Source organism: Saccostrea cucullata, unplaced genomic scaffold (genome assembly GCF_032062105.1).
Source record: "Saccostrea cucullata isolate Sc308-1 unplaced genomic scaffold, CSIRO_AGI_Scuc_v1 ctg3933, whole genome shotgun sequence".
Lineage (NCBI taxonomy): Eukaryota > Metazoa > Mollusca > Bivalvia > Ostreida > Ostreidae > Saccostrea > Saccostrea cuccullata.
Window position 1 is genome coordinate 20,001 of NW_026936966.1, and position 15,516 is coordinate 35,516.

Sequence of the window (15,516 nt, forward strand, 5' to 3'; positions counted from 1 at the left end):
TATAAATAATAAAAACAAGAGGCCCATGGGCCACATCGCTCAACTGAGAAGCTTTGACCATTCCATTCTTCACCAGATTTCCCCTTGTAATACATATTGTGACCCCACCCTACCCAACTGATCATAATTTAAACAATTTGAAATCTACACTACCATAGGATGCTTTGATTCAACATTGTAAAACTTTGATTCCCCATTGTGGCCCCGCCCTACCCCAGGGGTCATGATTAGAACAATTTAGAATCTACACTACCCCAGGATGTTTCCACATAGGTTTCAACTTTTCTGGCCCAGTGGTTCTTGAGTAGAAGATTTTCAAAGATTTTTTTCCTACATATTACTATGTAAAACTTTGATTCTCCATTATGGCCCCGCCCAACCCCCTCGCGGTCATGATTTGAATAATTTAGAATATACACTACCCCAGGATGTTTCCACATAGGTTTCAACTTTTCTGGCCCAGTGGTTCTTGAGTAGAAGATTTTCAAAGATTTTTCCCATATATTTCTATATAAAACTTTGATTCCCCATTGTGGCCCCACCCACCCCCAGGGGGTAATGACTTTTAACAATTTAGAATCTAGACTACCCCAGGATGCTTCCACATTAGTTTCAGCTTTTCTGCCCCAGTGGTTCTTGAGAAGAAGATTTTGAAAGATTTTTCTCATATATTTCTATGTAAAAATTTTGATTCTCCATTGTGGCCCCACCCTAACCCCGGGGGTCATGATTTGAATAATTTAGAATATACACTACCCCAGGATGTTTCCACATAGGTTTCAGCTTTTCTGACCCATTGGTTCTTGAGAAGAAGATTTTTAAAGATTTTTCCTATATATTTCTATGTAAAACATTGATTCCCCATTGTGGCCCCGCCCTACCCCTGGGGGTCATGATTTTAACAATTTAGAATCTACACTACCCATGGATGCTTCCACATAAGTTTCAGCTTTTCTGGCCCAGTGGTTCTTGAGAAGAAGATTTTTAAAGATTTTTCTCATATATTTCTATGTAAAAATTTGATTCCCCATTGTGGCCCCGCCCTATCCCCGGGGGTCATGATTTCAACAATTTAGAATCTACACTACCCAAGGATTCTTCCACATAAGTTTCAGCTTTTCTGGCCCAGTGGTTCTTGAGAAGAAGATTTTTAAAGATTTTTCCTATATATTTCTATGTAAAACTTTGATTCCCCATTGTGGCCCCGCCCTATCCCCGGGGGTCATGATTTCAACAATTTAGAATCTACACTACCCAAGGATGCTTCCACATAAGTTTCAGCTTTTCTGGCCCAGTGGTTCTTGAGAAGAAGATTTTTAAAGATTTTTCCTATATATTTCTATGTAAAAATTTGATTCCCCATTGTGGCCCCGCTCTATCCCCGGGGGTCATAATTTTAACAATTTAGAATATACACTACCCCAGGATGCTTCCACATAACTTTCAGCTTTTCTGGCCCAGTGGTTCTTGAGAAGAGGATTTTTTAATGACCCCACCCTTTTTTTGTCGCTTCTTGATTATCTCCCCTTGTGAGGGGACTTGGCCCTTCATTTTAACAATTTAAATTTCCTTTCACTCAAGGATGCTTTGTACCAAGTGTGGTCAAAGTTGGCCCAGTGGTTCTTGAGAAGAAGTCAAAAATGTGAAAAGTTTACAGACGGACAGACAGACGGACGGACGGACGACGGACAAAATGTGATCAGAAAAGCTCACTTGAGCCTTCGGCTCAGGTAAGCTAATTATGTGTGATGATGAAATTATTATCAATCTTTATAAGTTTGATTCCTCAGAAATCAATAAATTGTAGTGCAACTTCAATGTCAATCTTGCCCACTAATTTTCAGATTTGTCTGAAAAAATTGATTTCTGAACGTTTTTGTGTACTTGAAATATCAAATTCTATTAAAATAATTATTTTCTACACCTTCACATTGACAAATATTTGTAAAATGGAAGGTATCTTCTGGATTTCTGAGAAACAGGGACCAAAATCGGTACTGCGCGGTCCCAAACTTTACAAAATTTTCGTATCTTATTTTAAAGTTTATCTAACATATAGATCATTAAAATTTTCTAAACTTTTAAGAAATGGTTAGTTTATAGATTGAATTTACTGTATAAGGAAATATAATTGCGTATCGAATGAGTTTTATGCTAAAAAAAAAAACATTGTATGTACTAGTCCGCCATTTTGAATTTTGGTGGGACTTTCTGAGATTCTTTTGTTTGTTTACACAGGTAAATCACATGATTTCTAATTGTAGTATGATGCAGTCATCTATTGTCAACCTGCAGGTGGCCATCTGTGCTCTGATAACTTGTAAACAAGCGGTAATTTCAAGTCAAATAAACAATGAAATACATGTGCGTCAAAAGTCGCCATTAAGGGTTGGGGGCTAGGCATCAAAAGTCATCATTAAAGGGTAAAGGATGGAAAGGTCTAAGGGGAATAGAGTTAAAGGTCATTTCAGTAAAAATTAATATAACACTGTAATGGATCCACTGAAGTTTAAAATAAAACAAGACCCCCATGGGTAACATCCCTCATCTGAGTAACTTTGGCCATTCTCTTCTTTACCAGATTTCCCCTCTTGTAAGTATTATTTAGAGAACTCGACAGGTTCTGTATCGTAGATACAAATTTGGGGGCAGACGAGTGCCAAAGCACGAGTCTCCGCCCCCAAATTTGTATCTACGATACAGAACCTGTCGAGTTCTCTAAATGATTTGTGACACGATCAATCAAAAATAGCTCCGCCCACTTTATAACTTTGCAGCATCCAAACTTCCGCCAGAGTTCTGTAGATGAGGCCCCGACGGGGAGTACGCATCTGCAGTATATATATTTCCACGGAAAACGTAAAATTCGGTCAGATTTGTTTTGACAATTTAACGGGATAGACGTAATCGAGTGATAGTCAGTCTTAATGGATAAATTGGAGGATTTAACCGTAATTGTTGTGATCTATTGTTATAATTGTAGATGGAGATTTATCATAATTTATTTCAGGGGTCTTAAAATCCCGGTTTAACTAGATTTACAAAAACAGGATTTACAGAAAATTCTTCGATGCACTTTGATGTCAGGGATTTTTATTTTCAAATTGAATTGCGACATTAAAAACGAAGTGAAAGAGACGTGTGGCTGTCGTCAGCGAGAAGGATTTTTTCCGTGATAGCGAATTTTCCGTTTCGTGTGGATTGTTCAAAATTAGGTACAGAGGATGTTTTCCGTTATTGCGATTTTTTTTTACTTTCGTCGAAACTACGTGTAGATTCTGTGTGGAATAAGTTTTTAGAAAGTGATTGAGAAATTTTAACATTCTACATTCTCAGGAAAATACCGGGTATTTCTTAAAAATTAATAATAGGAAAACATCAGTATTTAATATGTGTACGTGCTAGCTTTGCTAAATTGAATCAGATTTATTTTTAGACCGTGCTGTATTTTAGATACAGAATAGTTGGCAAATACAATACTGTATACAAGGCTAATGCAGAACGGAAAGTAGCTCCGCCCACCACAGTCCCGTTCTGTATTGCTAATACAGAACAGTAAACTTCAAAGAAAAACACCGCTATCGTGTCACAATACCTAATGTGACCCAACCTTATCCCGAAGGGTCATGATTTGAACAATTTAAAATCTACATTGCCCCAGAATACTTCTACTTAAGTTTCACTTTTCTTAGCCTGTGATTTTCATGAGAAGAAGATTTTGTAAGTTTTTCCTATATATTTCTATGCAAAACTTGGGTTCCCTATCGTGGTCCCGCCCTACCCCCGGGGGTCATGATTTGAACAAACTTGAGTCTACACTACCTGAGGATACTTCCATACTTTCCTGGCCCAATGGTTCTTAAGAAGATTTTTAAATGATGCCAATAATTTTTCATAATTATCTCCCCTTGGAAGAAGTCTTGGCCCTTTATTTGAACAAACTTGAATCCCTTTCACCCAAGGATACTTTGTTGCAAGTTTGGTTGAAATTAGACCAGTGGTTCTTGAGAAGACGATAAAAATGTGGAAAGTTAACAACGGCAATGACAGAGAACGGACAAATTTTGATCAAAAAGCTCACTTGAGCCTTCGGCTCAGGTGAGCTAAAAATTAATTCCCCATTTTGCCATTTCAAATTTTTTTTTTTATATTATTGACTATGAAACCATAACAAAATAGGGATATCTCGAAGGCACATGAAAGAAGATTTTGATGTGGCATTCCTCCTTATTTCATACAAAATTCTGCATGTGCTTACTTCTTGAGAGTATTCTGGTCTAGAGATTCCTTTCCATATAACCTCCTGTCCTGGGATTTCAAGGTCATATGTGGAGGGAGATTTACCTGAAATATTGTGGTCTGAAGTTTGCGTACTTGTACTGGCACCATTTAAGTGCTAAAAAAGAGAAGAAAAATATATGTATTCATATTATAATGGCTCCATTTATATGCACTAGGAAATGACTCTGATCAAAAAGCCCCAATACATCTGACATAGGAAAGTGAAAGATTTAAATGTACCAAATAAGGAAGGTGACCTGCAAAGTTCACTCTTATACTGTATATCAGTTTTTTTTCACACATATTCAATTTCTGCTAAGTTAATAATTGAAAAGATAGATTTGTAAAGGAAAAAATTCATAAGGGTGTAACAAATTTCATAGAGTGCTCAATGTCCAAATCACGTCTGTTCTTTATATAATTATAATTCATTCTTCAGCTATTATAATCATAAAATTATAAATTAAATTTTGTTATACCTTCAAGCATCTGTTCCTACACAATTCTACACAAAAAAGTGTTTTACTTAGTGGTTATTAAAAAAATCAATGTTTAAGGAAAGGATTGCAAGGGTCCGCGAAAAAATTTCGCCCAATGAATTTTTCTCATTTTTAAATATAATGTGCCTTATGTCAATGATACCATTATATCAAACTATCAACCATGGTCATTGGGGTTATAAGGAAATTATGGTTGCCATGGTAACCACCATTTTTTAATTTTTTGATATTTATGAGGTGAATGTTTTATTATCCCATATATGCAACAAAATAATGAATTAAATAATTTCCTGCAGAAATTTAATAATAAGCTTTATATTTATTGAAAATAAAAATTGTTTCGGAAACTATTGATAGATGTAGTAATGCCATTGTTTTTTGGGGAAGTACTGTATACAGGGAAATTTTCGCCCCCGTTTTATTTTCGCCCCTTTCACCCTCTTCTTGATTGGGTGAATTTAAAACAGTGCGAATTCAAATTACACATCATAATTTCTTAAACAAAACTATGATTGGGCGAATTTAAAACGGGGCAAAATAGTTAGTAAGTGCAAAAGGACGAAAATAACACGGGGCGAAAATAACCCTGTATACAGTATTAATTGTAAATTTGCAGTAATATTTTAACCCCAAAAGCAGTTTTTAACATCTTAGACAAAAAATTACCCAATTAATTTTCCCAAAATTAATATGTGCTGTACAAGTCATTATAAGTGACTTATAGTTAAAATATGAAGTAGGGTAATCAGATTCATTTTGAAGTTACACGCATTTCAGTACACCCCCCCTTCCTAGAATTAAAAGATTTCACAGGTTTTCGTATGATGGTTTGTTGTTGGACTTTATATATACATAATCTGTTTAAAGACAATGAAGGCCACATGTATAGATAAATAAATATTTTTTCTCTGAAAATCTTGCAGATGATGCTCATTTTATACGTGAAGCATAATGATTTACTTATCACCAATTGTGGTCACGAAAATAACTTTCTTTTTTTTCAAACTCAGTTTCTCATCTCCAAAACATTCATTTTGTTACTATAATATCAGTATAAATACATAATATTTTCTAAACCATTGCACAGTCCTGAAAGGCTTAATCCTTCATGCTTTGAACACTCAGTGATGTATCTTCTTAGTGACCTGAATCGGAAGGGGGGGGGGGGGGGTTAAGGGGGAGTCAGACATTTGAACACATTGAATGAAAAGAAGTTATTTCACAGAACTTGTATCTGCATTATATTTTTTGAAATAAATATCTTTATCCATGAATAATCTTATTTGGCATATTATAGTAATTAATTTTAAATATTAACATTTACAAATATCAAATATTTTCCTTCCGATTCTTTGCAAGTGAAAGAACACTTCATTTTCTCCTGTACACAGATGAGCACTTTCTCCATTGTGAGGTCATAATGACACACTTGACGTCAAAACTACAGATTTATAAACTCTCTAATTTGACATGCAATTTTCTGTTATCGAAATTCTCCTTGACCAGTGCTTGATAATTATACCCTTGGGAGAGGTAGATTATCTCTTATAAAATAACATTTGTTATGGATTAATGTAAGTATATAATGAAAAAAATATTATTTTCTTAAGTAAACATTTTTTTTTAAATAGGGATACAGCAACACTCTTACAGTTTTGGGGATTGTGTAATTCAATAGTAAAAGACATCTTTTTAAAAAAATTAACTTAAATTAAGGGGGGACCTATGTCGTTCTACGTCAAAGCAGCGTTATGTGACGTCACAATAGCGACGTTTGTTTTTACCTGTTGACTTTTGCAACTGTGATATAGGCATAATATTACTAATAATGAGTAACATACACAATTTACAAAAAGAAAATTTATTCATCATTTTAATTTGATTTATGGAGTTTGTTAATATTAGACTTCTCTTCAATGGTTGATTATCCATAGCAATTTCAGTTGTGAAGAAATACCTCGATAATATTCTGATATATAAGTGCAAAAAGATATTATAAAATTCAGCAAAGAAATCGGCTTAAATCAGGGAAATATGTTTAATTTTATGTTTACCATTATATTTACCATTAATTGCATTTTCTGGATAAAACTAAGAAAAAAATTAAGAAATCTACTTGTACCTATATTTGCTTATTGATTCATAGTACATGTAGATTCTATTGTACAAAGTCATTCCTAGGTTCTTGGTTGTTGACGTGGAAATGGGGGGGGGGGGGAGCAGAATGATTGGAATGAAGAAGAAAAGAATTAACATGTTCATATTGTTTCTAATCAAAACAAAATACTCGTTTTTCGCAAAATAGTTTTATATTCAGATGTTTGTCAGTGCTTACTTACCTTTTTTTAGTGCTGAAAGGTCAATATTTATGACACAACAGTACGAAAATAAAAGAAAACGTCATATTTCTCGTTTATTTTACCATAAAGGTATACTTTTTTCTTTGTTAAAATAAAGAGATGGATCATTTCTTTCAAAAAATATGAATAACAACATTTTCACACAAACTTTTTGATATATTACCTGTTTTTCATGTCAGATTGTAAAAAATATGACAAGAAAAACGGGGTGATACTTACATTACGCTCTATTATAATTTTTCCTGTGAGATGAATTATAATGAATTTGCCTTTATTTTAAAAATACAAGTCATATAAATTCAATACCTGTTAATTTTGAATGTGTTTTGTCATTTTTGGTTCTTTTTTAGCGCATATTTGGGGTAAAACAATAGTGTCTGAAAATGATCTATTTTTAGCATTTCACCCTGTTTTTGCACGCGCTCCTGTGTAAAAATAAGCATATAAAGGTATTGTTTTTAATACCTAAAAATTAAAAGCAAGTGGTCAGGAAAGAAATGTCAAAATTTTGAAAAATTTCACACAAAGACTTTTTGGACATAGGTCCCCCCTTAAAGGTCACAGTGACCTTGAAATAGGTTGTGACATGTGTACACCTTCTACCCAAGATGCATAAATTGGCCAAGTTTGATGATTGTAAGTCTAATAGTTTTCTAGTTATGAGCCAAACAAAACCACAAAATAAAAAAGAAAAATGCCTGTAAAATGCATAAAAATCATCCAATCATGCTGAAAATACCAGGTGCATACCTTCATATGGTGAATAATAAGTGTACAAATTTTCAGACAAATCCTTCCAATAGTTTCTGAGAAACGGTCCGGACAAAGTCTTGTCTACAGACGGACGGACAGACAGTCGGACATGCTGATTCCAATATACCTCCCTAAACTTTGTTTGCGGGGGTATAATGAATTTCTAATTTTAAAATGAGGACATAAACCTCAATATATAAAATTTATTTTTAATGAAATAGATTTCAATGTTCAAAGATACACAATAGCTAGACATGTCAAATCATAAAACACATTAACGTAGATAAAAATATGGTCAACGCTTAACACTCTCAGTTTATCGTAACAACCTTTAATATTTTATTCTTTCTCTACTTTAGAAAAACAAAACCCTTTAAAATTGTCATGAGTGCACACATATCACGCTCCTTATTCCAGAAATAGTTACAGCAAACATTCTTTTTTTATTTACCAAATGACGTGATCGTGTGACACCATGCAATCGCGTACTTAACTGCTGATGGAGTGAGATGTTAGACCTGTCGATAAGATGTTAAACCATTTACATCACACAATGGATGGGGTATTTGAAGCTAAATCTCATTTGCATTTGTTGGTGTGGAATTTAACTGTGCTGATTAAGAAATTAATGGGGGAAAGCACAAACTGCATGCAAGTCAAAAAATTTTTAATTAAAAAAATATTTAACATTCATATAAGGCCATAATAAATAAATTGCAAGATTCTCATCATAATTTTTTTTTTAATTTGAGGCGGGCGGGCGGGTTTTATTTTATATTTTTTATTTTTTCAATTTTGCAGATTTTTTATTCACCTGGTCAATCGGTGTAATTTTATCTACAATACCCAAATAAAGGAGGCTGAGGAGCTTCACTCATTGTTCATTCACCATAGAAAAGAATCAAATATATAACACTTAATATCTTTAAATATACAGACTTTTACAAGATAAGCTTCGTTTTTGTTTCTAGAAATATTTTTATCTACAAAAATAATATATTTTCATGTTGTTAAACTAGTAAATCGATGACCTAGCATCGTTTTAGATAACTCAAGCCCCTCTAGGCCTTGATTAAAAATCAAGGCGGGGGTATAAAATCGGAGCGGGCGGGGATGAGAATCTAGGAATAATTTTATTATGGCCTTATAGTATATTAAAAAGAAGCATCTTAATGTGGAACAAAAACACACAATAAACATAAACTTAAAAGAACAAGGTTCACTTTTGCTTTATTTGGCCTTGTGAATTTCTGAAAAACTGAAACTGCATAGTTTTAGTTACAATGCATTAGATATCACTTAGATCTTTGGCGACAACGTATCTATTAAAATGACGTCATTTTCTGGCAAGTCAATGCATTATGACGTCACGAAATGCGCCAATTTCAACATATTCTGAAAAAGACTACAAAAACAGCCAATTTTTAAAGCTATTTCTTGATAATTGACATAGAGCGCAACCTCTGATCTAAAATATACAACTAATAAATGATAGAACTGTTTCTGAGGATTAATGGACATGTTTTATTTTTTAGATCAGAGAGTGCGCTCATATTATTTTTCTTCACTGAAAGTACTCAATTATACCTGTTTACCTAAAAATTCAAGAACATCGCAATTTCATAAAGCCAGTTCTCCTAGACCTGGACTTTTAGAAGAATTTTTTTAATAGGATATGAAAGCACCAAGTCTCTACTTTATTTAAATGCTTCTAATAGAAAATCGAGTGTTGATCAATTTATTGGTATATCTACAGGGCCATTTTACGCATAAAGTGAATCGACTTCTTTTATAAACCATGGGGTAAATATTTTATCCAATCGTAGTGTTTTTTATTAAATTAAAACTACACTGTATATCTAGTTGTAGATAACATTAAACTTAAGTTTTAAACTTTTAATGTAAATACCTCTTCAATTTCAGCCAGGGTTTGTTTGTACATGTGGAGACGCAGAGGACCATGGGTACTTTAATTGCTTATACATGTATTATATATTAAGAAAATCATGCTATGTCGTACACAAGCGTTTAATGTCACGAGGTAATATATTAACAGATAAATATAAGATATTTTAAAAACAGATCACACAGTCTTTATATACAGTTGCTTCATGAAAGGAACAATTAATTGGTTTGGGGCCGATTTTTGACGCTTGTGTCAATATATGTTTCTTGTATGTAAATTCAAATATAGTATGTTACCAGTCCCTGTGATTTTAAGAAAGAAGCCTTGGTGTCAGGAAAACAACTAAGAATTATTTATTTGCATCAGTGTATCAAATATTACACAAGAGGCCCAAGGGCCTTGAATCGCTCTTCTGATAAATTGTACAATCTATCCTAAGACCTATGATACAACAACTGACAAAGTTTGATGATTCTTAGCCAGTTAGGGCTGAAGATATTTAAATGTACATGTTACTACAAAATACTATAAGAAGGTCATGGTGACCTACTTTTTGATTGAAATTTTCTTAGAACACAAGATGCATTAATTGACAAAGATTGATGATTCTAAGCCAATAAGTACTTGAGATATTCAAAAGTGGGTCACTGTGACCTAGTTATTGGTCAACATTCTCCGAAAACCCAAGGTGCATCAACTGACAAAGTTTGACAATGCTAAGCCAATAAGTACCCTAGAATACTTAAATATAGCCATAAAATGTCAAAAGTAGGTCACAGTGACCTAATTTTTGGTCAACATTTTCCGAAAACCCAAGATGCATCTACTGACAAAGTTTGATGATTCTAAGTCAATCAGTACCTGAGATATTCAAAAGTAGGTCACAGTGACCTACTTTTTGGTCAACATGCTCCGAAAACCTAAGATGCATCAAATGACAAAGTTTGATGATTCTAAACCAAATAGTAACCGAGATACATAAAAATTTCCATAAAATGTCAAAAGTAGGTCACCGTGACCTACTTTTTGGTTGACATTCTCCGAAAACCCAAGATGCATCTACCCCTGCAAGGTGAAATTCATAATTTCAGGAACTGTTATGAATCGTTCATAAACGTTCATGACTGGTTCATAAAGATGGTTCATGAACTTTATTCATGAATATATTCATAAAATGTAGTTCATGAACAAATGATGAATATATATGAATATTGGTAATTTTCATTTTAAAGACAGAAAAAATGTAGAGTTCAAGGTATTATGAATGTTCATGAATTTTCATGAAGACTAAAATAATTGACAAAAATGATTGACAGAAAACACTCAATACTCTCATAATACAACTTTTGCATGCAGATGCAATTGTTGAACAAGCCCCTGGTATAATTTATAGTTAATAACATTCTTTCACCATCTGAAAAAATAAATCATGAAATCTCTAAACATTTCGTGTTTTTATTTGATTTTAATTAAACAAATACTGCATCACCATTGACTGCATTTTTTTTTTCAAATTCATTACTTGTGTTTCTTCATAATTTAAATTAAACAGTTATATTCATCATAATGTGCTTTAATTAATGTCGTTTTTCATCACACAACTTTGTTCCACCGAATTTTCTCTAACATCAAACTTTAAACAAGTTGTTGGAAAATGAAACATTCTGGAAAATGAACTTTGTGAGCTTCGTAAAAAACGTTTTATATATTTATTAACAACTAAAAAATTATATCACTTGTGTGTACTGTACCGTATTATTCCTGGATCGAAACGCTATATACATTTCAATTTTGGTGCAGTTAAAATGTCAAAAGTTTCCCTTGCTTCGTGCGTAAATGATAGAGCACAGACTGCATGGTTGTAAAGTATCTATGACATAATCTACATTCATATTTTGTAGTTTTAATTCTCCTATGCGTCTTCACAGCTCAGAATATTCCATCTAAGGGCGAGAGATTGTTATTATCATGTCATACTTGCTATACGAAACTAAAAGTCAATACATGTATAATTTATGACGTAAAAAATTCGAATTCTTCATTGATAAAACTTATTTTGATATAAAAAATTGTATTTTCAGTGAAAAATTATTCAGATAGTGTTTGTAATTTTTTTTTAAACAGAAATCTTGGAAATTTGAAACTTACGTATTTCTTAGCTCTACCGTACATTTTTGAATAGGCGCAAACTTGAAAACGCGCGAGACGTTGGAAGTGGGAATTTGTAGAGTGGAAGAATCAGTATTTGTGTTCTATTATTTGCATAGTCACTGTGCCGTTTTCGTATTGCATAATTTTATTTCGATCGGGTTCAATATTCTGTTTATACTAATTATGGTAGCCATGCGGTTTGCCTGGCGTTTTGGCTGTTAAGTTTGGTGATGTTGGCCTCCCTAAGGAGTAAGTTTTATATTGTTTTACTTGAATTTATATCTAACTTGATCATCTGTATCTAACAGTATTATGCAATATATTTTATCATGTTAAAATTCTGCAACTACAATGTTTTGTAAAACTGCGCATTTCCAGCATGCGATAGGCATACGCCTGTTCAGCTCACATGTTAAAGTTACGCATTTAATTTTGTATGATTGCTTATGATTTTGATATTTTGTCAAATTCTTATTATGCTTTTGTTATTTGTAGTTTTTCACCCTCTCACGAGGTGTGTCCAATAAACAGTACAGTCACTGATCTTTGTCAACTTTTTAAGAAAATAACAGAATATAAAGAAGGAAGACTACATATAGGATCGATCTATTTCATAACTGGTGAGTGACAAAAAATGGAGGCAATCACTGAGTCAGAAATCTGTCTGTAAATGTTACTTTCTATTTGTAAAATAACAACTAATTAAAGCACATTATGATAAATTAATATGTCTCTTTTTTTAATGCAATTTTTGTCTAACTTTGCTTTGAGTTTGGATCCAACCATATAACATACATTAATTATAGACTGAGACTCAAAACATTCATAGGCCTGATTGATCTACAAAATGGCGGTCCAAGAAAATAGGCTTAAATTCCACTCAGAATGTTTTAATTTGGAAGTGTCTCTGATCAAAATTAAATGAAACTAAAATGCAAGAAAATACAAAAAAGTCTTATGTTTTACAATCATGGGTACTCTCAGAAAATCTTTCTTTTTGAAGGAAAAAGAGAAGCAGTTCACAAATGTTGATGAGCAGAAGACAAAAAACTCTGGCTGCACAAAAATCTGAGCTCTTGAAAAAGAAAGAAAAAAAGAAATGAAAATATGAATGATATTCAATCAAAGGATCCAAATGATGAAATTCTGGAAATTCCACATGGAGAGACAATAAGGATTTTTGAATTGACCATCTTTGCTCGAACTGCTTGAAAGCACTAAAAACTGTTACCCTGGTGCTGAACAAACTTTTCTCCTAGACTGGAATTAAAAACTGTTCAATTTCTGGCATTAAAACACAATTTGAAACATCCTGAGGAAGGATCCCCCTCTCCTTTTGACTTAGTAAGGTTAAACATTCTGCAAAGAGTTGCATTTGAATTGAAATTTTTTATACTTTTACCAGGAATGAACTACATTACTCATTTACTATGGTTTAATGTGTCAGAATTGTCTATTTTAAGTTTTTTAACAAAGATTTTGTTGCCATGGTTGGAAAACAAACAACATATCTGTGAAATCTTTCAAGATGCTGTATTATAAATCATCTACTGTTACTTTTTTAGCATGACTTCATGCATTTTCATGAATAACAATGAATAATAATATTGCATTTTTTGTTTACAAATAAGCAAGAATATTCATGAATGCTAATGGTTCATGAATTTTATTCATTCATGAACATTCCTGAAAAAATTCATCAAAATTATTCATGAATAGTTCATGAAGATCCAATGAACTTATTATTGGACATTCTTGAAATGATGAATCTTCATGAATATTACTCTTCATGAATTATTCATGAAAAAAAATATTCATGAATATTCATCAATTTTCTTTCATGAATAAAAATTCATGATTTGAAAATGTCCAATAATAAGTTCATAGGATCTTCATGAACATTTCATGAACATTTCATGAATAAAATTCATGAAAAATTCAAGGAAATTCATGAATTATTCATGATCGTCTCGCAAGGGTACTGACAAAGTTTGATGATTCGAAGCCAATAAGTACCTGAGATACTTAAATATAGCCATAAAATGTCAGAAGTAGGTCAATGTGACCTACTTTTTGGTCGTTAATCTCCAAAAACCCAAGATGCATCAACTCACAAATTTTGATGATTCTAAGCCAATAAGTACCCAAGATACTTAAATCTAGCCATAAAATGTCGAAAGTAGGTCACAGTGACCTACTTTTTGATCGACATTTTCTGAAGACCAAAGATGCATCAACTGACAAAATTTGATGATCATAGGTCTAATAGTATTCAAAATATGCCTTTTAAACAATTTGATAACAAATGCCAGCAAAGTTTAAAAAGTAGGTCACAGTGACCTACTTTTTAATAAATATATTTTAAGGCCCCAAGAAGCATCAACTTACAAGATTTGGTGATTCTAAACCTCTCGGTGTCTGAAATAATGGGATTAAATGATTTAGAAAAGATTAGCCATCAAACTCGATGACCTACTTTTAAGTTGATGTTGTTTGTGGACCCAAGATGCACCAACTGACAAAGTTTCATGATCATAGGCCTTAAAGTGTCCAAAATATGCCTCCAAATCAATTTGAAAACAATAGCCCGTAAAATTTAAAAAGTAGGTCACCGTGACCTACTTTTGTATTAACATGATGTCAAGTCCTGAGATGCATCAACTTACAAGATTTGATGATCCTAGTCTTTACAGTAAGCAAAATATGAACATTTTTAATAAGTGTAAATTTTGGTCAACTTTGAAGTGACCTTGAGACCACGCCCTTTGCCCCAGGGTCATGCCTTGAACAATTTTTAATCTTCAACATATCCCAACCCTTGTATGTAAGTTTGGTGAAAATCTGCCTAGTGGGTCTGGAGAAGAAGATTTTTTAGCAACCAGTACTTTTGGTCTTATTTTTGTGATTATCTCCCCTTGTTTAAGGGTCCCATCCCTAGTTTTAGTATAAATGGTAGCCCTTGGGCCAAGGATACCCTGTGACAAATTTGACAATTGGCCAAGGGGTTCTTGAGTTATGGCCAATATTCTAAAAAGTTAACGCACACCGCACATCGCACAAATGGCCATAGCATTAGCTCTTTGAGCCTTTGGCTCAGAAGAGCTAATAAATAAATATTTGTTGTAAATAATTAATTTCTTTTATGAAATAAAACAATTTATAAACACTGTACCTTGTAAATGTGCCTGTACAGATGAAAATGGAGAAAGTAGTTAATAAAAAGGCACTCAATAATTGACATTTATGCCAGACCCATAGGAAGCAATTTCTATTTGGGGGGGGGGGGGGGGGGGGCACATCCATACATCTTCAGTTGGGAGGCACTATTACCTATCAAAAATTATTTACTACAGTGGAGCCTCATTTATCCTGACGCTTTGGTTCCCAAGCAAATTGTCCGGATAAGTGAAGCATCCAGATATCTGAATTCTATTGATTTCTCTTCCAGATATACTGTATTTGAATTGTAACTCTTATATAAAAAGAAAGATAAATGCTATCATATAGAAATTATAATTTATTATTTTATAGACTATATCTTTAGTATACATCAGCACTACTTTTA

At 33.0% G+C, this 15,516-nt stretch overlaps 1 protein-coding gene across 1 annotated transcript in view; it reads right to left on the minus strand.

The window, feature by feature from the left end:
- LOC134246943 (oxysterol-binding protein-related protein 2-like) overlaps positions 1-15,516 on the minus strand; it is a 36,907-nt gene that overhangs the window by 7,185 nt on the left and 14,206 nt on the right. Inside the window, exon 4 of the mRNA XM_062729283.1 lies at positions 4,259-4,396. Coding sequence (XP_062585267.1) covers positions 4,259-4,396 — 138 coding nt within the window. The remainder of the gene's footprint in view (positions 1-4,258; positions 4,397-15,516) is intronic.